This window comes from Gastrolobium bilobum, unplaced genomic scaffold (genome assembly GCF_033153095.1).
Source record: "Gastrolobium bilobum isolate Gb01-03AN ecotype WA unplaced genomic scaffold, APGP_CSIRO_Gbil_v1 utg2926, whole genome shotgun sequence".
Taxonomy (NCBI): domain Eukaryota; kingdom Viridiplantae; phylum Streptophyta; class Magnoliopsida; order Fabales; family Fabaceae; genus Gastrolobium; species Gastrolobium bilobum.
Window position 1 is genome coordinate 524,188 of NW_026898807.1, and position 25,196 is coordinate 549,383.

At 33.4% G+C, this 25,196-nt stretch overlaps 2 protein-coding genes and 1 pseudogene across 2 annotated transcripts; 2 read left to right on the top strand and 1 right to left on the bottom strand.

Moving 5' to 3' along the window:
• The first annotated feature begins 1,496 nt into the window (after window positions 1–1,496).
• On the top strand, window positions 1,497–3,372 carry LOC133284302 (aquaporin PIP1-2-like). The gene is made up of 4 exons (XM_061481300.1): window positions 1,497–2,019; window positions 2,140–2,438; window positions 2,785–2,925; window positions 3,081–3,372. Exons 1-4 carry the CDS (start codon window positions 1,695–1,697, stop codon window positions 3,174–3,176), a joined length of 861 nt encoding a protein of 286 aa, XP_061337284.1. The 5' UTR covers window positions 1,497–1,694; the 3' UTR covers window positions 3,177–3,372.
• A 1,635-nt stretch (window positions 3,373–5,007) lies between these two features.
• LOC133284312 (mitogen-activated protein kinase kinase kinase YODA-like) lies at window positions 5,008–10,873 on the bottom strand. Its single transcript, XM_061481315.1, is given in 12 exon segments — window positions 5,008–5,424; window positions 5,426–5,894; window positions 6,512–6,603; window positions 6,949–7,185; window positions 7,345–7,452; window positions 7,543–7,602; window positions 7,773–7,848; window positions 7,970–8,130; window positions 8,781–8,843; window positions 9,096–9,183; window positions 9,480–10,205; window positions 10,317–10,873. Coding segments are annotated over 12 exon segments (2,685 nt in total). The 3' UTR covers window positions 5,008–5,376.
• A 10,949-nt stretch (window positions 10,874–21,822) lies between these two features.
• On the top strand, window positions 21,823–24,694 carry LOC133284296 (uncharacterized; annotated as a pseudogene).
• The last annotated feature ends 502 nt before the right edge of the window (window positions 24,695–25,196 follow it).

Below are 25,196 nucleotides of genomic sequence, written 5' to 3' on the forward strand. Positions count from 1 at the left end.
GACATCATCAAACACGGTATGTCTTCTGGCGTTTTGAGGAGAATGAAAATGTTACTAATACTGACGTGTTCTTTGCAAACTGAACACGTTATTCATGATGACATTTTGATAAACGTTGACTTTTCTGGCGTTTCCCAAATCGGTAGCTGACACACCGTGTTGCCCTGCATTAGGATGGCAAATAGTTTGACCATAAGATTAGATAGGTCAAACATTTTAATTTAAGAATCAAATAGGTCAAAAAGCTTGTTTCTTTTGGTTTTAAAAACTCTTGTGATTGTGTAGAGATAAACTATGTCAAATGAAATGTTATTGAGTAGATCTTAAAAAGTTATATGAAATAAAAAAAAAATTATCTGATTTGAATTCCCAGATCAAAAATTATAACCATCCAAAATTTTAAGATTGCCTTAAGGTAACGAAATTATTATGAGTTATCCAGAGTAAAAAACTTGAGTGCTCCGGGGGGTCGCAACGATACTGCTTTTTCCCACGGCACGATACCGCTTTTTTCCACTGCATTAAACGAACTCTATTAATAAATATCAAAAATTAAATACTAAATAGGAAATCAAAGGAATATAAAACCTCTCTTTAGTCAAATAGCCTAAAGTGCTGATGCAGTTTGATTAGAAGCCCAAAAAGCAAAAAGCCGTTACCCATGTGCTTTTGATAGAAGCTTACGCTTTCCCAACGGTCACAAAACGAGCTTTTCTTCCTGGCCATACGATTTGTTTCTTGCCGCTACCTACCGTTAAAATCACCTTTGCATTTTTTTTTCTTCCTCCATCCACTTTGTTTCTGGGAAAAGATTAGCTCCTCTATTTAGAAAAGATGAGACTAATTTTTTTTTTTTGAATGAGAGGCGATTCTTTCTGACCCCAAAGAATTATAAAAATTTGCTTTAATTAAAATTTGAACACTATCAAAGCAAATTCTGACACTCAATTATCAACTAGTTAAATCTCATTTGCATTTAACAGGGTTAGGAATTGATTCAATTGAAGCTTAACTATTCTTTTTTTTTTTTTTTTTTGGATAAAGAAGCTTAACTATTCCTTTGTTTCCAAAAAAAAATGATAACATTTCCCTTGTTTAAGCCTTCCCAGTTCCCCCCACATACATGTTTTTTATTCCTTTTTTGGCCACTGTTTTATATGCCAATTCAGTGCGCGTGACTGCACTAACTTTATTTGTTTTGGAACGAATCACATGGGACCAAACAGCTAATGACATGACATATAAAATTCAAAACAAAATCATTTTTAATCTAACATCATGTTTGTCTCTGCGGCGGATAAGATAAGAACAACGGAAACATGCCAACCAGAACCTGTCAACATCCTTTCGCCCCTTCCAGAATAATCTTTTCAATAACAATGCAATTATCTTTAACCTAACAATAATTTAGCATTTTAACCTCCAAAGCAAAAAAAGGTTGTTCAAAAGGAAAAAAGAAAAGAAAAGAAAGAAAGAAAAGCTATTGCTATTATTTGCCAGCAAAGCAAATAATGGACTTTTACTTTAGCTAGCTTTTTGAATTTCCACTATATATAAAAACTAATCTTCCTTCAACTTAATTTGCCCATAACAGAAGAGGAGTTAGGACTTGTTTTGAGTTAGCTGAAACAAAAAAGAAAAAAAGGAAAAGAGGGAACTGAAGTGAGTGAGTGCAAGAGAGGAGAAAGAAGAGGATGGAGAGGGAGGAAGATGTTAAGATTGGAGCAAACAAATTCTCAGAAAGGCATGCATTGGGGACAGGGGCACAGAGTGACAAGGACTACAAAGAGCCACCCCCAGCACCCTTGTTTGAGCCAGGGGAGTTAAAGTCATGGTCTTTTTACAGAGCTGGGATTGCTGAGTTTGTGGCCACTTTCTTGTTCCTTTACATCACCATCTTAACAGTGATGGGTGTGAATAGGTCACCCAACAAGTGTTCCTCTGTTGGCATTCAAGGTATTGCTTGGGCTTTTGGTGGTATGATCTTTGCCCTTGTTTACTGCACAGCTGGAATATCAGGTACACACTTCCTTCCTTTCCTCTCTATTCCATTCTTTTTTCTTTTTTCTTTTTTGTATTCTTTTAATGAAAGATTTTTCCTTTGAACTAACCCCAGATCTTTGGTGTTGGTTGGCACAGGTGGGCACATTAATCCAGCAGTGACATTTGGTCTCTTTTTGGCTAGGAAGCTGTCCCTCACAAGGGCCCTATTCTACATCATCATGCAGTGTCTTGGAGCTATTTGCGGTGCTGGTGTAGTGAAGGGCTTTGAGGGCAATGCTCGCTATGAGATGTACAAAGGTGGAGCAAATTTTGTGAATCATGGATACACAAAGGGTGATGGCCTTGGAGCTGAGATTATTGGCACCTTTGTTCTTGTTTACACTGTTTTCTCCGCCACTGATGCCAAGAGAAACGCTAGAGACTCTCACGTTCCGGTATCTGTTCTTTGTTCTCGCTTCTTAGTTAATATATATATTGTTCTCTTGTTTTTCACATTTGAGCTGTGCTTCTGTTCTGAATGTTAAATTTTAGCGAAAATGTAGTGGTGGGTTTTGGTACAATAAACAGGTATAGTTAGAAATGATAAAGCTCTCTTAAACCCTGAAATATCGAACTCTTGTTCTAATTGGAAACCTAAGGGTATATTTTTAATTATCTTAATTAAAATATAAGAGTAAATATATCTTTACTTAAGTTTACTTTAGATGAATATCTTTTTTTTCGAAAAAAAAGTCATGAAAATTAACACAATAATGTGCTGTTTGTATGATATAATTGTAGATGTTGGCCCCTCTTCCAATCGGGTTTGCTGTGTTCTTGGTCCACTTGGCCACCATTCCCATCACAGGAACTGGCATTAACCCAGCTAGGAGTCTCGGTGCTGCCATAATATTCAACAGAGACCGTGCCTGGGATGACCATGTATGTGTCCTTTCACTTATTTCTGATTATGTGGCTTGAAATATCCACCTATATGCTTAAGCCCGTATGTATATACTGCCAATAATTTTTGAAAATTCTTTTTTATTCTGCTTTGAATAAACGGTTTTTTTTTTAATTAATTTTATGTCTTACAGTGGATTTTCTGGGTTGGACCTTTTATTGGAGCTGCCCTTGCTGCTGTATATCACCAGATAGTGATCCGAGCAATTCCTTTCAAGACAAGGGGTTAATCCTTCATCAATCTCTGCTCGTTTTGAATTATGTTACCTGGTGTTGTCTTCTTATCTATTTGGCCAATTTATGTGGAATATGTATTTGTTTCTAATCCATCATATATGTGTAAATTAGGACTTAATAGTTCCTACCTGTTGTTTGTGAACTGAACTGAGAGATTCTTTCTTGCTATTATGCCCTGTGCCTCGTGCTTACGATTTTTTTTACCTTTTTTGCCTCCCTCAGAAGCGCACTGTTAATAATGAGAACCATAAAATGTAGAAACCATTAAAAATCCCTCACCTACAGCCTAAGCTTTTCGGTTAAATTAGTTTTTTACATGGTATCAGAGCCTCAGTATACTGGATTCGATTCTTATCGCCCTCACTTTCTTTCTAGTGGAATTTCTTTCTTCGCACATGTAGGTGGGCCTGTGCATCGTCCACTCTCGTGTGAGGAGGTGTGTTGAGTTGAATTTGTTCTTTACAAAAACAATCGTTCAATTAGTATTTTTCATCTCGAAATGCTTAATAAGCCTTCGATAATTGCTACGTAATTTTATCACAGGTAAGGTAACTATTTGAAGTAGTTATTTATGGCACTATAATATCATAATTATAGGAATGGGCAACATTAAATATATGTAAGTTCTATTTTATTTGTTTGTTTATTTATAAATCTGATATGAAATGTATTATGTTATTTGTGAAGTTTCATACAAAATAGACTCATGACGACATCTGTTATACCTTTGTTTCCTAAAATATTGTTTAAATTTTTTAATACAGTATTTTTTGAAAGTAAATATCAGTATTTAAAAACAATTAAGATATTGTTAAATTTGAAAATTTTATCTATACAGATTATTTTTGTCACATCATAACTCACAGATAATTTACGAATCATTTTCTTCCCTTCGTTAATAGCAAATCATAATCTACGTAACATAACGTACGTTAATAGCAAATTATTAAGCTCGCAAATTGGAGATGCAGAGGGCAATTTCTGTTTTCTTTTCTTTTCTCTCTATCGAGCCGATCTCACCTTTTGTCTCCATAAAGTATTTTACTAAATTAATATGAATGATATATTTTATATAGTATAATTTTACAAAAACTTTACAAATATGTATAAAGAAGAATTATATTGACAAGAATTTTTTTACAAAGTACACTGAAGAGTGTTTCACCAGTAAGACATAGTGTAATTTTATATACTATGATAAAATGTTTTAATCTTTTGAATGTATAAATAACATTGGTTTAGAAGTCAAAATATAATATTAAATATATGAAAAAATGTATAAATTAATCTTTTGAATATATTATATTGACAAGAATTTTTTTACAAAGTACACTGAAGAGTGTTTCACCACTAAGACATAGTGTAATTTTATATACTATGATAAAATGTTTTAATCTTTTGAATGTATAAATAACATTGGTTTAGAAGTCAAAATATAATATTAAATATATGAAAAAATGTCAACATTAAATAACTTGAACGTATTTATAAAGAAGGGCCACCAGTGCGCGGCCTGGGAAAAAACAAAAAACAAGTCAAAGTGAAAAAGCTGCAACTCTGCAAATCATCTGATAGTCATGATTCATTAATACACTCTGCATTTTATATATTTCTTTGGGAAACAGCCCAAAAATTAAATAAATAAAAGAATAACTAATCCTTCAAAATGCTGCATCAAGCAGGCGAAAAGTTGCTAAAACATTTGTATTAAATAATAATAATAATAAAGGATGTTACAACATTAACAGCACCCAGCACGACAGCAAGTGTATTAGTGGAACAACACAAGCACATGCTGGAGGAAAATATTGTTCAAGTTCCCTTTAATTTAGTTCCTAACCATCTGTACAACAGACATTTATGTTTTGACAGTAATGCTTTTGGCATCACCACCATTTTTCAGCTGGGATGATCACATACAAGTATAAAACAGAGGCAGCACCGAAGATGGTAATGTACATTTACCTAAAAGTGCTAAAAAAAATGCTCAGTAAGACCGAGGCTAACGTTGCATATCCTATGGTATCCACTCTGGAAGTCAGAATTTTGCACCATATTTGTGGATGGTATCCAAAATTAGTTTGACACTTCAAAGTCATTCAACGAGTACCTAAATTACTGCACTCCATGAGCATGCCATCCTCATAAAGATTTTGAAGGGTAATCAACATCCTGATCATAAGCCATTAACAGCTATGTGGCACAAAGCAATGGAGCATTAGGATTAAGATTTAGGGATGAAATTTAACCTTACATGATCACTTAACAGCTGTAGTGACACACAATCAGTTAAATATGACTTCCCATCATAAAATTCTCTTGGAACTCCCTGGACAGCCCTCCTATTATGGTTTCCAAGAGCATCATTATTAGATGAAACTATATCCGGGCAAGCATAAGCGGTTTGCAGAATCCCCCAAAATGGTTCATTTTTTCTCTCCTGATAAGCAGTGTTTCCATGTGAATAAAGACCATTTTGAGTCCTTTGGCTCACACCGACACCTTCAAACGAGAATGTTGGCTGTTTTGTTTGATGAAATGGGATTGCACCACAACCACCGGTGAGGGGTGTAGATGAGCCAGATGCAGTATGAGGACTTGATATTGGAGAGGGAGACATCCTTCCACTCATATGCAGTGATCTAGAATGCAAAAGGGAGCTCCTAGTAGGAGACACAGGACGTGACACGTTCCTTGGTATATGGGTATCACTGAAAATAAAGGATGAGGGGAAAAAAATTAGTTCATTTCATTTCACATCAGAGACAATTCTCATGCCCTTGTATCAACAAACCCCTAACATGAGGAACAAATTTGACCAATTTTCATCCGTGGCCATGACATTAGTACCATAATACTCACTTTTCCAAATTGTTAAATAGTTGAAGCTTAATTATGAAGCTACTTATCTAAGATGAGTATGATAGGATCCGAAATACAATAATAAGAAATGGATGGAAAAAATGAAGCTGTGTATTGACTATGGTTGGTAATTCAGCAACAACGGTGCAAGTTATGGTGTACAACAGAGAAGAATACTAGGTGGAGGTATCGTATCAGAGCATTAAAGCACTGCAGGATCCTAAGTTTACACTCAAACTTCCTTTTAAGAAAAGAGAACTGTGGACGATTTTGTATTATGACTTTTAACTATTCGAGTGACAAAATAATCATCAGGAACACGCGAGTTAGCACCACAAGTATTCCTATCCAAGTATCCATGTATATATATATATATACCCTCTCAAATTTGCTTTATCTATGCATATGATCCTTCTCATGCTTGAGTGTGTGCATTTCAGAGACAGAGAAAGAGAGAGAGAGAGACCTTAAACCTGAACCAGTTCTCAAGCTTCTAGACAGATAGATACCAGCCACTTCTGAATCAATGTATAAATTATGTTTTGCCGGTCCGATGGCCTAAAAAAATAATAACACAGTGATAATAACGAATCCAAGAAATATGTGAAAAACCAAAAAGAACAAAAAGACAGAGAGACAAAACATGGATCCATATGTTTGCCATGAATCAACCATCTAAAGATTCCAATGGGTTTTAATCAAATTCATGCATTCTGACAACTATATACTTTACGTAAAAGCCTTATACCAGAAATGCTTTATTAAATTCAGGATGTACTACGAAATTCATAGCAAATCTATATACTTTGGAGAAAGGCTGCTGCATATACTTGCACAAATTTTGGCATGTAAGAGTAAGAACTTTGGAGAAACAGTATTATGAACAATTCCAATTGCTTTTACCAGAGATCTCACTGCATTTGTAATAGCAGGTGTTGCTTCTGAAGGATCAGCAGACAGAACGGACCTTTCTGGTGTGGCTTTTTTAACAAATGGATGCATCAGAAGTTGAGCAGCTGAGGGACGACATAGTGGATTCCTTTGCAAGCAAAGCCTGACAAAATCTTTTCCATCTTCTGATAGACGATCTGGGATTGCAGGAAGTTCCTTGCTGTTCCCAATCTTAAACAAAGCAGCAACCTAACATGTAGTGTACAACAGAAGAAACAAAGATAAGCAATCAACATTCACAAGCATGTTCTCCAAGTTAGGGATTCATTTGTTTGCAGAAAATAGAGTTGAAGTGAATATGAAACAGTATTCACAATCTTCTTTAGTCTGTCGTCAAAATTTCCTTACCCCTTCATATTGGCTCCAAGGTGGTTTTGTCGTAGCCATCTCCAAAACAGTGCAGCCAAGGCTCCATATATCAACAGCAAGATTACAACCATTTGAATTTTTTATAACCTAGACAATCAGAGCAGTGTTACAAACAAGAACACTACCTGAAAAACATCAATAGCAAAAAGAGCTAATTAACTTGGAAATCATGCTGACCTCAGGTGCCATCCAGTAAGGACTTCCTTTGAAAGATAATGGACAGGACTGCCCGCTTATCTGCAATTTGTTCCAATAGGGAATATTAGAAGCCACAGCCTCATGTTGAAGCACAGACAGTATATTTGACTCCATTCAGATTATTCAATGCCCTAGAGGCAGTTCCTTTATTGACATGAAGATAAAAGTTGGGCGGCATACACATAAAAAAATCTTATAAAGGCTCTTACATGCTTTGCCATCCCAAAATCTGCCAATTTTACCCTCCCATTAGGATCCACCAGTATGTTTGCTCCTTTAATGTCTCTGAACAAAATCCAGCAATTAGGCCAGAGGAAAATAAGTTACCAACAAAACTAAAGATGATAATTAAAACAGAACTTTTAAGAAGATAGTCATGTGATTATAATCAATCTATAAGACTCACCTATGGACAGTGTTTTTAGCATGTAAATATGCAAGACCTAACAAAATTTGCCGAGTATAATTACGAATAGCAATTTCACCAAGCTGGCCATATTGTTGAAGCAACTTATAGATTGACCCACCAGAGACATACTCCAAGTATATATAAAGTTTGTCATCTACCTGTTTATTATAAAGAACCATAAAGCAGTTAACACAAGCTGAAGTATCGATACCATCTCTTAAAATTATAGTAGTCTGACAACTTTTAAAAAGACGTATACTTCTCAAAACACAGTAGCAATTACGGTTACTGATTTATGTGCAAGGCAATATGTTTTAAGATCTCAATTGATTGCACAAATTTGTAAAATGAAGCTGTTAAGAGTAGTTGTAGAATGGCAGAATTCCAGAGGAAGAGACAGAGAAGAAGGGAGAGAGAGAGAGAGAGGAAAGGAGAGAGAGATTGTAAGAAAGTAATTGCTTGCTCATTCGATACAGCCATCCTGGCTTTTATAACGGCAGATTACAAGGATTTGAAATACTAAATGGTAATTCATACTAATATGGACTAATTGATACTAACACTTTATTAATGGATGCTAACAAATGCTAATTGATATGAATTAGGACTTATTGATACCAATTCAATCTTTTATTAATGAAAACTAGCAAATGCCAGTTGATACCAATGAAGATGTGCTTGGAATCTTCCCTAGCCACTTTTAGGAATGTTTTTGCACTGGGAGTAGACACGAAGCCCTTGGAACGTAACAGAAGTAAACAAAAGTTAAACCATTATTAGAATGAAGCAAAGAGTTCAATAAATATACCGTCTCAGATCCATAATATTGGACTATATTTGGATGCCGCAGGCGACTTAGCAGTGCAATTTCCTGCAAGATGCTACTGGTATCAGTGAATATGCATCATCCATACATATCAAGGATCAATCAATATATACATATATAGATACACACCCTTTTACAACTAATGGATTATTTCATTTTCAAGACTATCCATTTTTTAATTGTAAAAAAGGTAAGGGCGAGTGGTGAAAGTAAAAGGTTTGCTTTTTCACTTTCTAAATGAGATATTAAATGCAACAAAGGAAATGCGGTTCACATAATCTACAAAAGCAAGCTTACTTGGCCAAGTTGTTGTTCACTTTCCCTTGATTTAGCATCATCAGAAAAAAGGGTTACCTCCTTCATTGCACACATCTCACCACTTTCACTATTGATCAAAAGTTAAATTAAATCAGATGTAAAAGTAGAAAGAATTTAATGCAGGAAAATCATAGATAACCCACACATCGAGACGTGAACAACAGAACAATTACAAATATCAAATTTGAATCAGGTCTGGTGTTGACATTAACATATCAAGAAGAAGACAAATAATGAATCAAAATCAGCTAAGTTCAAAATTCTAATATCATGCATAAAGAAATCCTAATACCAATAATATGATCGTAGGTCCAACCGTAGAAAATATATAAATATGTTCCTTGAATACCACCAGCTATGTACCTGTTAAAACCTAGATATACATGCCCAAATGTCCCCCTTCCAAGCAGTTGCCCCTTTTTCCAGCGTGAACCAGGGCTTGTTATATTTTCTGAAATGCCAGGACTACGCGGTGCTGAAGTAGATGTGGTTGCACAATAGGTTGGAGAAAATGGACATGAATTAGGGATTGTTATCGGCGGAAGTGGTAATCGGTGAGTCCGTTGTTTTGCATCATCAGGACGTCTTGTGGACAATTGTGTTCCTGCACCTCTAGCTCGTGGATGAAGAGGGGTGACAGCACCACTGTGTATCCTGGAACTGAGACTGGGGCTTGTCATTCCAGGACTAGGTATTGGAGAACACTCAGGGCTGCACCTGCTCTGCATCCAAAATGTCTGCCCCGACAGATCTCCGCCAACTGAATTATGCCCAGAATTATAGCCCGAACCCGGACTAGAGCAATGCCCAGAAGCTATATCTGAATAAAGCTTTCCTGTACATAAACCAGAGTTCAAAACTTGCTCCAGACCAAATGTTCTCACTGGACTTCTAGAAGGACTTGACATTGAACTATCTGGAGCACTCCATAAACCACCTGAACAAGCTATTTGCAGATTTGGCAGATGTAAAGGAGCCATTTTAGGTGAGTTAGATATAAGCTGGTGATTGCACAATTGAGGAGCAGGTTTTGAGGACGCTCTTGAGTTTTTTTGGAGAGTAATAGGTGACTGATCATTGTGCGCCACACTTTACGAGCATTGAAATAAATTTAATCAGATAAAGGAAAAGAAAATAAGGGAAATGCAAGGAAAGGTCTTTTAATCAAATAAAAAATGCATGAAAATGGAGCAAACCCACCTGAAGGTACCGTGAATGGTGGTTCTGTTTCCATTTTCACAGTCAGATGCCACAGGACTAAGGAAATGTGAGTCAGATTGGTCATCACTATCAGTAGAGCTTCCACTAGAAACAGATGCAGTGGCTATATCTCCCTCAGCATCTGCAGGTTCTTCCCTGTTAGAGACATAACCAGGTTTTGGTAGGGGAAAATATAGTGATGGTTTTGAGCCTCCATTGCTTTCCAGTTTTGATGTTACACTAATTCCAGAATTTGCATGATTGGTAGAAGGAAGGTGCAATCCTGGGAGTGGAAGTGGCTGCGCACGAGGCCTTTGTGCAAAACTTTGACACCGGGAGACGTGTGTAGAGGGTGATGATGATCTTGAAGGCTCAAGGGATCTAGATCCCTTTTCTGAAATAATCTCATTATGATGTCTCCTAGACCCTCTTGATTTATCATTGCGCTTCTCTCCAGAAGTGCTTTTCAATTTCCGCTGTATTGTCTCAATAATACTTTCCCTGTTTTCTTTCCTGTTCCCTTTTTTGGACGAAGACTTTCCCCACCATGAAGGCATGTCTTCGGGAAAAGCTTATTAAAAACACACAAAATAAAAAAGAAAAGAGGAAATGACAGGATCTGCAAATTCTTCGTGCAAATTCACGTTTGGAAGCAGCCAACTGTCACATTTACACCAAGGAACCAAATGCGAGACTCATGATTGTAAAATGGAGTATTCATCACACAGCATCTTAATCTCCACTGAAGAGCAATATTCTGTTCTAAATTATAAAAGAGGAGTGTGTCACACCACAAGAACCTGTACAGAAAGTTCCAATGTTAGTTTAGTTCTTACCCATAATAAACATTTAATAAACAATATCAAAGACATAAGAGATACATGGTTGTGTAAAAGTGACTGGGATCAGATAACTGATCCTCAATGTCTATAGAAGCCATTTTGTTGGTTGAAAGTTCAGAATTAGGATTAACGCATGCATAAAGCATAAGATTAAATTCAACATTCATTTTTAGGAGAAGTACAAGATCAAATGAAACACCGGAAGCTTATGGAAAGAATATTAAAAATTAAAACGATGAGGAAAAATTATCCATGACATAATTTTTATACAATGGATGGCAGATTAAAAAGGTATACTAGTATCACATGAGAGTACTAAGCAGTAAAAGTTCTTCCAACCGATATCTTGATCAGAATTACCAAGAAAAGCACATAAAGAATTTAAAATTTAACTACTAGGAACATAGCATTTCGCATGTTGTAGTCTATGGCAATTATTGGATCCTAATACAGGCCAATGTATGTTTAGATGCTTTCAGAACCTAAAGAGAAGTCCAGAAAAGACCACTAAAATTTCCCAAATTAAAAATTAGAAGGCATGCTGATGATATCACGGTTCTAGAAAATTAAAGACAAACTAGACAAGTGAGCAGTGGAAGTTTTATTGATTTAGTCTACAATTAATGCTGAAGTATCACTTAAAAGCCTGGAAACCAGACTTTGTCCAACCAATATGCACAGTTTATACAGACTAAAATTGAATTTCAGAAAGGCCTTAGTCATTTTATTTTGAGATCAAAAGAGAGAATCCCGGGGAAAGGAGTACACCCTATAGTCCAATTAAAAAGAAAAGAAAAAAAAAGGAAAAAAGATGATACGAAGACAATCTAGGAAACGGGTATTGGAAGATATAATTTAGCCAAAAGCACTTAAGCAGGACTTGCATTTCAACACAGTGGGAGCACAGGTAGAGTTGGATGATTCAGAAGGTACATTATATAACTCGGCATTTGACATAGTTTAGGATTTTATTGAGGCAATAATATTTTCTGCAAATGGCAGTTATAAGTACGACAATCCAAACAGTAAACATATGGCCAACGTTATCCCTCTGCCTCTTTCTCATGTACCCTAACAAAGTCGTCTCAATTTTTTATAACAAGCTTGTCAGTGTCAAAGAGTCATCTTAATTCCTTCTCTCAATTTCCTTATTCTTAGTTCTCTCAGCTCTGGAACTTGGACAACCAGCAGAAAGCACTATATAAGTGCAGGAAATCAGAAGATGGAAGTTAAAGAACCAAAAGGAGAGTCCCTGAACTCAGATCTAGTAGTTCAACCAACTCTCTTGGACTGAAGCGATTACATAATCAACGAAATTCATGAAGAAATTACCGGAAACTATGAACCTCCTTCAAATTCAACTGAAAATGTGAATAAAATAGTTGCAATTCCTGTCTTGAACTGTCAAGAACTGAGTTTGGGTAAACACGAAAGAACATACTAGAGAGTTCAAATTCCGAAAAGAAGCATGCAACCTTCGTAACTTGATGGTGAACATTTAGTGTTCAATTCAGCACAAAAAACAAACCAGGCGAAAAATGAGTATTAGCCTACAATACAATCACTCACTGATAAAAGTGACGGTTGGAGAAGAAGATTCGAAGCAGAAGGTGTCTGTCCCTTTCCCGCAGACACAGCGACAAGAAGCTGAAACGGCAGAGAACAACGGCAAGGAAAGAGACAGAAAGAGAATAGAGAAAGAACAGACCACAACTAAAACAAACGGAAAACAAAACAGCTTAGTATATATCTAAGCGATTAAGTGTAATATGAAATTAATGTAATATAAATAATTGGAAATAAAAGAACTCAGGTGAGAGTGCGACGCTTCATGTCTTGTCTAGTAACAGAGTCTCAGACAAGATCATGGTCGTTTATTAAACTTACGCGATGCCAAGTTGTTTTCGTGTCGTGTCACTGATCAGTTAGCGATAGGGGGAACATGGAATAGTGGTGGGATCCCTACACACCCAATGCTTCTTAATCTTTAATTTTTTAAATGGCGACATACTAAAGATAATCCATCGCCGTCATGCTTTATACAATTGGAGATTGATTATTTTTTTATTTGCTCTTCCGTTATTTCTTTTTATAAGCATTTAGATTTACCCATGTTGATGATTAGATTTAGTATTGTGTAACAACTTTTATGTACAATTTTTATTTATAGAAATAACCGTTGTATGTCTTTAGAAACCTTCCATGTTAATCCAATTATAAAAATATTAAACTTTCTTGTATCCAAAAAAAGTATATTAAATTTTCATTTTTTTTTTGAAACATTAAATTTTCATTTATTATATATCAATTTTTATCTAAATCAATCCATATTAACAAAATTACCTTGAACTCTATAAATTTGCCATCTATCAATCAATATTAATAAAATTATCTTAAAACACAATTCATATTGGTTTAAAATGCTATATAAATGAGATTAGAATTTAATGTTTATCATATTCTAGAAGATAATTTTATCTCGTATATATACATAAAAGTGTGTAGTGTTCATTTTTTTTTTCTTCACATAATTCCACATAAGTCTCGTATATTTTTATGTAAACATGAGAAATTAATCCCTATACAAATCATGTTATATTGATGAATAATAAGCTCTTAACTATCTACGTATAAAAAATTCATGTGCTTGGAGTCTCTAATTAAATAAATCAAGATTTTACCAACTGTAATTTTAGGGAGACTAGATAGATAGCAAAGCATATGTGATCGCTTATACGATTGGATAACCAACATTAAAAATTGTCCTTGCATTAGATGGTTCGCTGTTTTGATGATCCCAACCTCGTTACCACAACTCTTGTATTTATTATCACTTTACTTTCATTGCTACCCCTCCATTGGATATTGATAGTATTCATGAATCTATTTCGACATCTTTACTTTATGGAAATAATATCATCATGGTGCCATTATTCCTACTTCATGTTTCTAGAAATCTGTGCTACTTTTAACTTTATGATTCTATTCCTATGAATACCTTCCACGCAATTGGTCTAATAGATAGCACTCTCAACGATTCTGATTTGTAAGCATATGATATTATTGATCTTTTTTTATTTAACGGCTCTCAGATGAGGTGTCAAACTCAGATGAGGTGTCAAACTTCAAATTTGACACCAGTATCAAAGGATCCTTTGATCTAACAGCTCTCAGATGAGGTGTCAAACTACAATATGAGATAGGATCCTTTGATACCGGTGTCAAATTTGAAGTTTGACACCTCATCTGAGAGCGGTTAGATCAAAAAAGATCAATGGTATTATGTGCTTACAAATCAGAGTCGTTGATTTGTTTTTTATCTATCGGCGCTTAGATGAGGTGTCGAATTTCAAAATTGACACCGGTGTCAAATGATCCTACCTTATATATATATATATATATATATATATATATATATATATATATATATAGGAAATAACTCTTATGTCATATAAAATAGTTTCCTCATATTGTAGACACAAAATATGTAGAGCTTACCTATTTATTTTTTAAAAACAAATCAAGACATATCTTTTGATGAGTGTGTAGAAGGTATATTATTTCACATGTATACCCTATATATATGGAAAAAAATTAAAATATTTCTATTGAATGTATAAAAGGAAAAATTAGAGTAGAAGAATGCAAAATATAAAAGAATGTATAAAAGGAAAAATAAGAGTATTAAAATTTCGATTCCTTATGTATATAAAAAAAAATTCAATTACTTATTTATTTATGAAAAAACGTAAAGTCACGATTTAAATGACACTCGTTCAAAGATAAAATAACACATCCAAACGACATTTCTTTTCAAATCAAATTTTTTATTCATAAAAATAATTGATTAACTTTTAATCCAACAATATATATATATATATATATATATATATATATATATATATATGGGGCAGGTTCTTTTTACACCGGTGTAAGATTAACAAGTCTTATACCACATCTCAACCGTTGATGGACAGAAATTATCGGTTGTCATTTGTAGTGTAATTAATAATTAATTAATATTAATTAATTCGTATGACTCCCTAAATTAGAACCGTTGGATGCACGGAAATCAACGGTTGAGATGTGGTGTAAGACTTGTCATTTGGAGTCTTACACCAGTGTAAAATGATCATGATCCTATATATATATATATATATATATATATATATATATATATAAATATATATATAGAGGTTGGATCTTTTGACACCAGTGTCAAATTTGAAATTTGACACCTCATCTAAGAGCCATCAGATCAAAAAAGATCAACAACTCTGATTTGTAAGCATGTGACACCATTGATCTGATGGCTCTCAGATGAGGTGTTAAATTTCAAATTTGACACCGATGTTAAAGGATCTTACCTCATATATATATATATAGGAAGGATCCGTTTACAAAAAAAATTTACAAATTTTTGCAAATTACACTATGTACCCCCGAGAGAACATAGTGTAACTTAGTGTTCTACCGGGAGAACATAATATAGTTTGTAAACAAAAAAGTTTGTAAATATAACCTGCCCCCATATATATATATATATATATATATATATATATATATATGGGGGCAGGTTATATTTACAAACTTTTTTGTTTACAAACTTTTACAAACTACACTATGTTCTCCCGGGAGAACATAGTGCAATTTGTAAAAAATTTCAAAAAAAAGTTTGTAAACGGATCCTTTCCTATATATATATATATATATATGGGTTTTATTAATCTCATGTTAAAGGAGATAGTTATCTCATGTCATAGAGACAAATTAGTGGGCTCCACCACCTGAAAAAATAAAAGAAAATAAAAGAAAAGAAAAGAAAAAAAAAAGGTGGCACAGTTATCGAAGGGTGCGTAAGAGAGAAAACTTGTCTCATGTGACTTAAGAATAGTTTTTCCCTATATATATAGGGTTAAACATTTCTACAGCAACTTTAGATAAGGTTGTCTACAACTATCTTTTTTAACTAAGTATGGTCAGTCAGACATAATAATTGCATTTTTTTCTCCATCACGTCAGCCGACAATGTCTGAGGTGAGAGAAACAAAGAACAACTTTATTGTTATAACTATGTCTAACTGGTCATACTTAGTTAAAAAAAAGTTGTAGACAATTTTAAATAAAGTGGCTGTAGAAATACCTTTTTCATATATATATACTTTATAATCTAATTTGTAAATTGTAATTATGTTTAATTTTTTTATATAATTATACTTTAATTTTATCACCTGTAATTATATGATGTGATGTTTACTTACGAGATATAATCAAGGGAAGATTGTGTATCATTTTTGTCAAAACAATGGTATCATCTTATGAATATTTTTGCATGTCTATTCTTCTTCTACTGGGGTAATTATATACATAAATGAGGACTTTAGGTCTATTACAAATTAGCTGTCAATCAGCTATGAATAAGGAAATGAAATAACCTGTTACTATTTCTATTTAATACAAATCTCCTATTATTATGCCAATCAATTGCAAATAAGAAAATTAAACTATTTAATACAAATCTCCTATGATTATGTAACTGTGTAATCAATGATTAAAATTTCAACAATTGTACAACTCAACAAATATTATCTCATTTCAACAATTTTAAATGATATAAAGTTGTGTCATTTTAAGTGAGAGAAAGATAAATCATGGGAGAGAAAGTGGAAGGAATTTTTTTTAAAAATATGGGTCTCACCTCCTTGTGAGAGTGAAAGGATATAAGATGTGTAAAGAAAATTTGAGAAAATAGCATTCTTTTATCTTTTTGGACAAAATTTGAGAAAGTTTGCTTGTAAAGAAAAATAAGCCTTATCTATAGGCAGTCAGATACTATCTATTCAACTTTGGGAACTTCTAATCCTATCATTATTGTATTACCAGACTATTATATCAATCTTACCTCTCTTTTAATTGAAAGGACTTGAGCAGGAATAATTATCTTCCCACCAGTGGGATCTATCAGCTCCATATCGAACTTATTAAAAGGTTATATTTTGATAGAAATTACAAAAGCGAAGTCTAAGAACATTGCTACACTATTTCATGCAAAGTTACTTCACCTCCTGCAAGCTTTGCAGTCCTAGTGCTACAATGATAATAAGGCAAATGGCAAAAAAAAAAAACATCGTCAAAATAATCATAATCACTGGTTATTGGTGTTGATACTTTTCTTTTGTTATATCCACTATTTTTTACATGGATAATTGTTAGCCCTATTAATGCTGAATAAAAAAATAAAACATTAAAAAAATTGAAAAATAACAAAATTATTTATATTGTAAAATAAATTTGAAATTTGGAAATAAATTAAATGAAAAATTATGTGAACTTGATATGTGGAAAAAGAGTTCAACATTTAATATTTATGCAGAGGAAAAATATATATATAATAAATTTGAATTTAATATATAGATTAAACAATAAAATAATTAAAATTATAAAAAAAAATTTACAGTAGATAAAAATTATTTAAAATTTAAAATTTAAAAGAAAAAATAAGAAATGGCATAGTTTATACTTTACAAAAATTAAATTAAAATTTTAACATAAAATTTTTAAATATACATGTATAACCAATTAAAATAATATACATGTATTTTTTAAAAAAAATATTTAACATAAAAATTTTAAATATACATGTATAACAAATTAAAAAAAATATAAAAATCATAAATTAAAATAGAAAAAAATTATATAAAAGAATATGTATAATTAATATAAAAAGTTTTAAATTTTAAATTTAAATAAAAGATGACGTCTGTCATTCTGTAAAAGAAAAATTATTAAAACTTAAGAACTATACAAATTAAAATTTTAATTTAGAACATAAGAAAGAAATTAAACTTTCATTTTTTTATTGCAATAGTGTAATTAACTCAAATACTTGCAAAAAATAATTATTTATATGAAATGCTGACAGTTAAAGGTGGAAAACTGGGCTCGGCCCGGAGGGCGGGCCTGCCAATATATTTTTATAATTCATTGAAATTTTATCTTTCTTCTTTTATAATTAAATTACTAAATCTGATTTCAATTTTTGTAAATACAAATTTGTGAAATTTCAAAGACTAACGACACTAATCCTTGCAAAAAAAAATTGCAAGTGCAAAATGCTGATAGTTAGAGGTGAAAAACTGGGCTCGGCCCGGAGGGCTGGCCTGCTAATATATTTTTATAATTCAAGTGAAATTTTATCCTTGTTCTTTTATAATTAAATTTCTAAATCTGATTTCAATTTTTGTAAATATAAATTTGTGAAATTCCAAAGACTAACGACACAAAACCTCGCAAAAAAAATTATTTATTATTATTTTATAAATCTTATTGTAGTAAATGAAAGTTCATCTCCGGGATAAAATATAAAAACCTAGACGCAACTATAAAAATCTTTTTTTATTGATAAATATAAAAACCTATTACATGCTGATAGTTAGAGGTGACAAACTGGACTCGGTCCGGAGGGCCGACCCACAAACACATTTTTATAATTAAATTAAAATTTCATCCTTTTTCTTTTATAATTAAATTCCTAAATCTAATTTTAATTTTTGTAAATACAAATTTGTAGAATTCCAAATACTAACGACATAAATCCTTGCAAATAATAATTATTTATTATTTTTTTTAAATGTGCTTGCAATAAATGAAAGTCTATCTCAAAGATTAGTGTAGTTGCTTTGATTCTGTTCATATGCATTTGTTGCAATGTAAGCAAAAAATATGACTTATACATGCTTATTTGATTAAATTGCATTCAAATCCCGTTTAGACAACATTTTTTTTGGTCCTTAAAAAAATTTAATCCATTCTTTTTTTTACTGATACTATGATTTTTGGGTGTTAACATATTAGTGTTACTTATTTAATGAGTTTTTTCTTTCTGTATCGTAGGCACAAGGAACGAAAGTCACACAAGAAATGACATATTTAGTAAGTATTGAACTCATCCCTCCAATGATTGCTATGAAATGACACTGAATGAATAGCGTTTTCATATTATAGGTAAAAGTTGATGTTTTAAATCCATATTTGCTTGGTGTTATTGTTACCTTGATTTTGTTGATGAATGTTATAGTTAGCAATGATTTGTACGCATTTTTCTTTTTATATCCCTTTCTCACGTTAACATGGTATATTATAACCTATTACGGTGTATTATGATTAGGAGTGTAAATGGGCCAGGCTGGCCCAGCCCAGCCTACGGCTCGGCCTACATTGAGCCCAGCTCAGGCCCAGCTTTTCAGGAAAGTAGAGTAGGCTTAGGCTTATAAAAAAGCTTTTTTAATAAATAGGTCATAGGCCAATTTTGTCAAGCCCGGCCTACAGCCTTGTAGGCTGGCCTATTTAATTTATTAAAATAAAATATATATTATTATTATTTTATGTGGCAAAGACACAAAGTACCAAATACCAAAATCTCTTACTTTTTGTGCTATTTTATTTTGTGAAAGAAAAACTGGTATAATGTCTCCAAATTTTACATGCTGTTGCAGCTTAATACCATGGAACAATGGGTACCTTGCTGGATTATGATGTTACTGATGAAGATCTTTCAATAATAATCTTCTTTCCATTGTCTTGATGGTGGTTTAAAGATTTTTAGATGAATGACATTCTCTTGTAGACTTTATTTCAGCATCCAGTAATTGTATTTTTCTTATTTTTCTCATTTCTTCGACTCTATTCCTCTATGATATACATTCTAGAGCTGAGGTATTATGTTGACTCTTTCTTGTTTGTCATTTTTTTCTTATGAGAAGTACTAGTGTATGCATGAATGGAACTTTCTTTGCTCTATACATTTATTTTTTTTGCTTAGTATATATAGTGAGAGGCCTACAAGGCCTGTAGGCCATGTCAGGCTTTCTGATTTTTGAAAATGGGCCGGGCTTGGCCTACAAATAAAGCCTTTAATAGGCCAGATAGGCTGACTTTTTTTTGACGTAGGCTTGGGCCAGAATGGCCAAAGCCCAGCCCAGCCCATTTACACCCCTAATTATGATGTAGTTGTATGCAAAATTATTTATCCCTCTGAATAGCAGATTTTTGTTTGTTGTTGATATTTGCAAAGCTATATGTCAATGCTGTGATTTTTTTCACCTGACATATAGAACAAAATAATAATACAATTTTTTGTAAATATAAAATTTGCAATGCGATTAACCAATCATGACGGACGACAAAAATTTTAATCTTTTTTTCCGGTGCAACACACGGATAATATACTAGTTTAATATAGGGTTCCATACTTTTTATGTCATTGCACAATTTTTGCACAATTTTTTCTGATGCAGTAGATATAGAAAAAATGAATCCCACCGATTTTTATTTTTTTATTTTAAAAAAAACCAATATCTGTATGAGTATTTCGATTTTTTATATATTGTTGAAAAAATGTAGTTTAAATTTATATGCATGTATATGTGTACGCACATGTACATCTTGTATAAAATTTTAGTTTAAATTAAATCAAAATATAATTTTATAATAAAAAATTAATGCAATTCAATTCAAATGTTTTTTTTTATTTCCAATTAAATTATTAATATTTTAAGTTGTGGTTTCAGATATTGTATAAAGTAATCATAATTTATATAGTGCAGTATAATATTTTTTAAGGTTTGGTAAATTTGATAGACTAGACCAAGATTTTATATTTTTTAAAAACAACTCAAGCCAAGTTTGTAATTTAGGGAAATTAATTGCATGGTCCTTTTTTCTTTCTTTCTTCTTCCTCTCTCCTCTCATTTCTCTTCTTTCTTTTTACCTTGCCCATATGAGTTGGATTCACGGAATATTTGCTCGTAATTTAGCTTATATCACGCTAATCAATCAAGTCAAATTAGGTTTGAAATATTTAAGCCTCCCTAATCTATTTAAACTAAAGTTTGATTTGTTCTGAGTGATTTACACCCCAATATAAATTTGATTTGGTTGGAGGCAAAATAGAGACTACCAAATTGTGTTTCAGTTTGTCAGTAAGTATTCAGATCTGAATCACAATGCAGTTTTATGATTTTATGAATTCACTCTTTCTCTCTTCTTAATTCGGGTCATTATTTTCTTCTCTATAATGATGCGGCCTTCTTCATTTTTGAATTTGGTCAATGAATTACTTAGCCACTCTGTGCAATATGCCCCAAACAGATATTATCTTTCCTTGTTCTTTCACTGTTCAGGATCAAAATCTTTCTGTTAAGTTTTACCAAAAAAAAAACTACTTTGTGTAAAGTACCATTGAAGTTGATTCTCTTGCTGCCTAGTAATGATTTTTGCTGTTTGTGAGTTGACAAATTTAAATTTTCTTTCTTCATTATTTTTTGTGCATGTAAATTTTAAGATCTATTTATATTTGGTAGAGGAGAAATTTTTTTTATTCGAGAATCTTAATCTTCAGAAATATAAAGAAAATATTCAGTTTACAATAATATTTAAAAATTTAAAATTTAAAAAAATTCAGATTCCGATAATCTTAAGAAACGCCGCGTACCAAACGACACTAAATTTTATGTTATGTATTCTAGCTTTGATTAATATAACGAGGTAGAACATTCAGTTTTGCTTCATGTTTCTGTATTGGTTATTTGACGATTGCAATACAACATGTGACTGACAAGAACATTATCTCAACTTCAGTGGATAATCAAGAAGAGAGCACACCCATGACTACAAGGAATACATCATCATCATCATCATAATCATCTTCGGCATTCTTTTCAGCAAATCAGTCACCATTTTTCTTTCCAAGATCACCATCATGCCATTTATCAGAGTCAACTAAACTTGATGCTCCAAGTAATAGAATCCATTTAGATTTGGCTCCCCCCTAGCACCAGTTCAGCGATTCCAGAACCAAAGTCTCTAGTAAATGTTGATAGTATGTCTTCCTCAGTTGGCATCTCTAGTAGCAGCAGCATATCTAGTTACCGCCAGGGCCATGATGATAATTATTCTGGGCATAAAGGAAAGCGAATAAAGAAAAACACAAACTCTAGAGCATCATCAACTCCAGATTACACATCACTTTCTTCTTGTAGACTGAGGGATTGTGATGTTTTCATAGGATTACATGGCCGGAAACCCCCTCTACTACGTTTTGTTAATTGGCTTCGTGCTGAGTTAGAGATTCAAGGCATCTGTTGCTTTGTATCGGACACGGCTCGATGTAGGAGCTCTCGGAAGCTTGGCATTGTGGAGAGAGCTATGGATGCTGCTTCTTTTGGGATAGTAATCATAACAAGGAAGTCTTTCAAGAATCAATACACCATTGAGGAGCTGAAGTTTTTTTCTGGCAAGAAGAATTTGGTCCCAATATACTTTGATTTGAGTTCAGCTGATTGTGTCGTTAGGGATATAATTGAAAAGAAGGGTGAGATGTTGGAAAAACATGGAGGGAAACTTTGGCTTTGGTATGAAGGGTTGGAACAGGAATGGAAAGATGCCGTGCATGGCCTCTCTGGGATTGATGAATGGAAATTGGAAGCTGAAGATGGAAACTGGAGAGATTGCATACTGAGTGTTGTCACATTATTAGCAATGAGGTTAGGCAGGAGAAGCATTGCAGAGCGTTTGGCAAAATGGAGAGAGAGAGTAGAAAAGGAGGAGTTTCCTTTCTTTAGAAATGAGAATTTTATTGGCAGAAAGAAAGAGCTTTCACAACTGGAATTTATGCTTTTTGGTGATGTCACAGGAGATGCAGAACAAAACTACATTGAACTTAAGGCCAGACCCAGGCCAAAGAATTTGACTATTGGTTCGGGCAAGACTAATAATATGTTAGACGAAAGGTATATGGGAAATGGCAGCAGGAAGGGAAAAGAACCAGTTGTATGGAAGGAGTCTGAAAAGGAGATTGAAATGCAAGGTGTTGAATCTTCTCAGATTGGAAAGTATAGTAGGAGGAAAAAAGGAATGAAGACTTTGTATGGGAAAGGGATTGCCTGCGTTTCAGGGGATTCAGGAATTGGAAAAACAGAACTTGTTCTTGAATTTGCTTACAGATTTCACCAGAGATACAAGATGGTTTTATGGATAGGAGGGGAGAGCAGATATATAAAGCAAAACTATCTGAACCTCAGGTCATTTTTAGAAGTTGATGTGGGAGTTGATAATAGTTTGGAGAAAACGGGTATAAAAGGCTTCAAAGAGCAGGAGGATGCAGCTATATCTAGAGTTCGCAAAGAGCTTATGAGAAACATTCCATATCTTGTGGTCATTGATAACTTGGAAAGTGAAAAAGATTGGTGGGATCACAAACTTGTGATGGATCTTCTCCCTCGTTTCGGCGGAGAGACCCATGTGATTATATCAACGCGCCTTCCACGCATCATGAACTTGGAACCTTTGAAACTTTCATACTTATCTGGAGTTGAAGCAATGTCTTTAATGATAGGGAGTGACAAGGACTATCCTGTTGCAGAGGTTGATGCTCTGCGAATTATTGAGGAGAAAGTTGGAAGGTTAACTTTGGGCCTTGACCTTGTCAGTGCAATTTTGTCTCAATTACCAATAACCCCAAGCAGGCTCCTTGATATTATAAATAGAATGCCCTTGAAGGACTTTTCATGGAGTGGTAAAGAAGCTCGCTCGTTAAGGAAGAACACTATCCTTCTGCAACTTTTTGATGTTTGTTTCTCCATATTATATCATGCAGATGGCCCAAGAAGCTTGGCCACCAGAATGGTGCTTGTAAGCGGATGGTTTGCACCTGGTGCAATTCCAATTTCCTTATTAGCACTTGCTGCTAACAAGATACCAGAAAAGTGTCAGCAAAACTGTTTCTGGAGAAAAATACTGCAAATATTAACATGTGGATTCACATCCTCATACACAAAAAAATCAGAATTAGAAGCATCTTCTTTGCTGCTAAGATTTAATATTGCAAAAAGTAGTACTAAGGAAGGTCATATCCATATCAATGAGCTCATGAAACTATATGCTCGGAAAAGAGAAGATACCGGAACTGCACAAGCAATGATTCAAGCTGTTATCAGTCAAGGGTCAATATCTCAAAATCTGGAGCATTTATGGGCTGCATGTTTTCTGATATTTGGATTTGGTCATGATCCTGTAGTTGTTGAGCTCAAGGTATCTGAGCTTTTATATTTTGTCGAAAGAGTGATTCTGCCTTTTGCAATTCACACGTTCATTACATATTCTCGATGCAATGCTGCTCTTGAGCTTCTGCGCCTATGTACAAATGCATTGGAAGCTGCAGAGCAAGCACTTCTTAATCCAGTTGACAAGTGTTTGGACAAATCACTTTGCTGGAGCTCTATCAAGAGTAATGCTCAGTTGAATCCTTTTCTTTGGGAAGAGTCAGCTTTGTGTAGAGCCACTGTACTTGAGACTAGGGCCAAGCTAATGCTAAGAGGTGCTGAATTTGAGATTGGGAATGATCTGATCAGGAAGGCTGTTTTTATCAGGACTTCAATTTGTGGTGAAGATCATCCAGATACCAGATCTGCACGTGAAACATTAAGCAAACTCACCAGCCTTAATGCAAATGTTCATATTCATCATTCTTCAACATAGATTTCTAATAAAACTTCTGCATACTGTTTCGTGGAACTTTCTTCAGTATTTTACAAAAGTCTGACATGAGATTTCCTTGTTATCTTCATGTGCTTAGTAAGTATCCTTACAAATGATGTGCTTTTAAAGATAGGCTTTTGACTTGACTTTGACCTTTTGAAGTATAAATGAACGTAAAAGCTTAGTTTTATCTTTAGGACAGCACAATATACTTTTGGTCTATAATCTTTGAATTACGAATATAATCCTAATTATGGCATTAAACTGATGGATGACTTAATTATATATAGGATTAATAAATAAATCAAAAGCTTTATGTCCAGTACATATGTACTAAAATACAATTTTATTTGTGAATATCTCTATCACAAAAGAAAGTTGTGAATCAATTCAAGGTTGAAGAAAAAATGGAATATTCATTCATTGAATCATTCACTCCATTTTATATGTTGTATCAATATCGACACGGGACATGAGACATTACACGATACGATATTTTGAC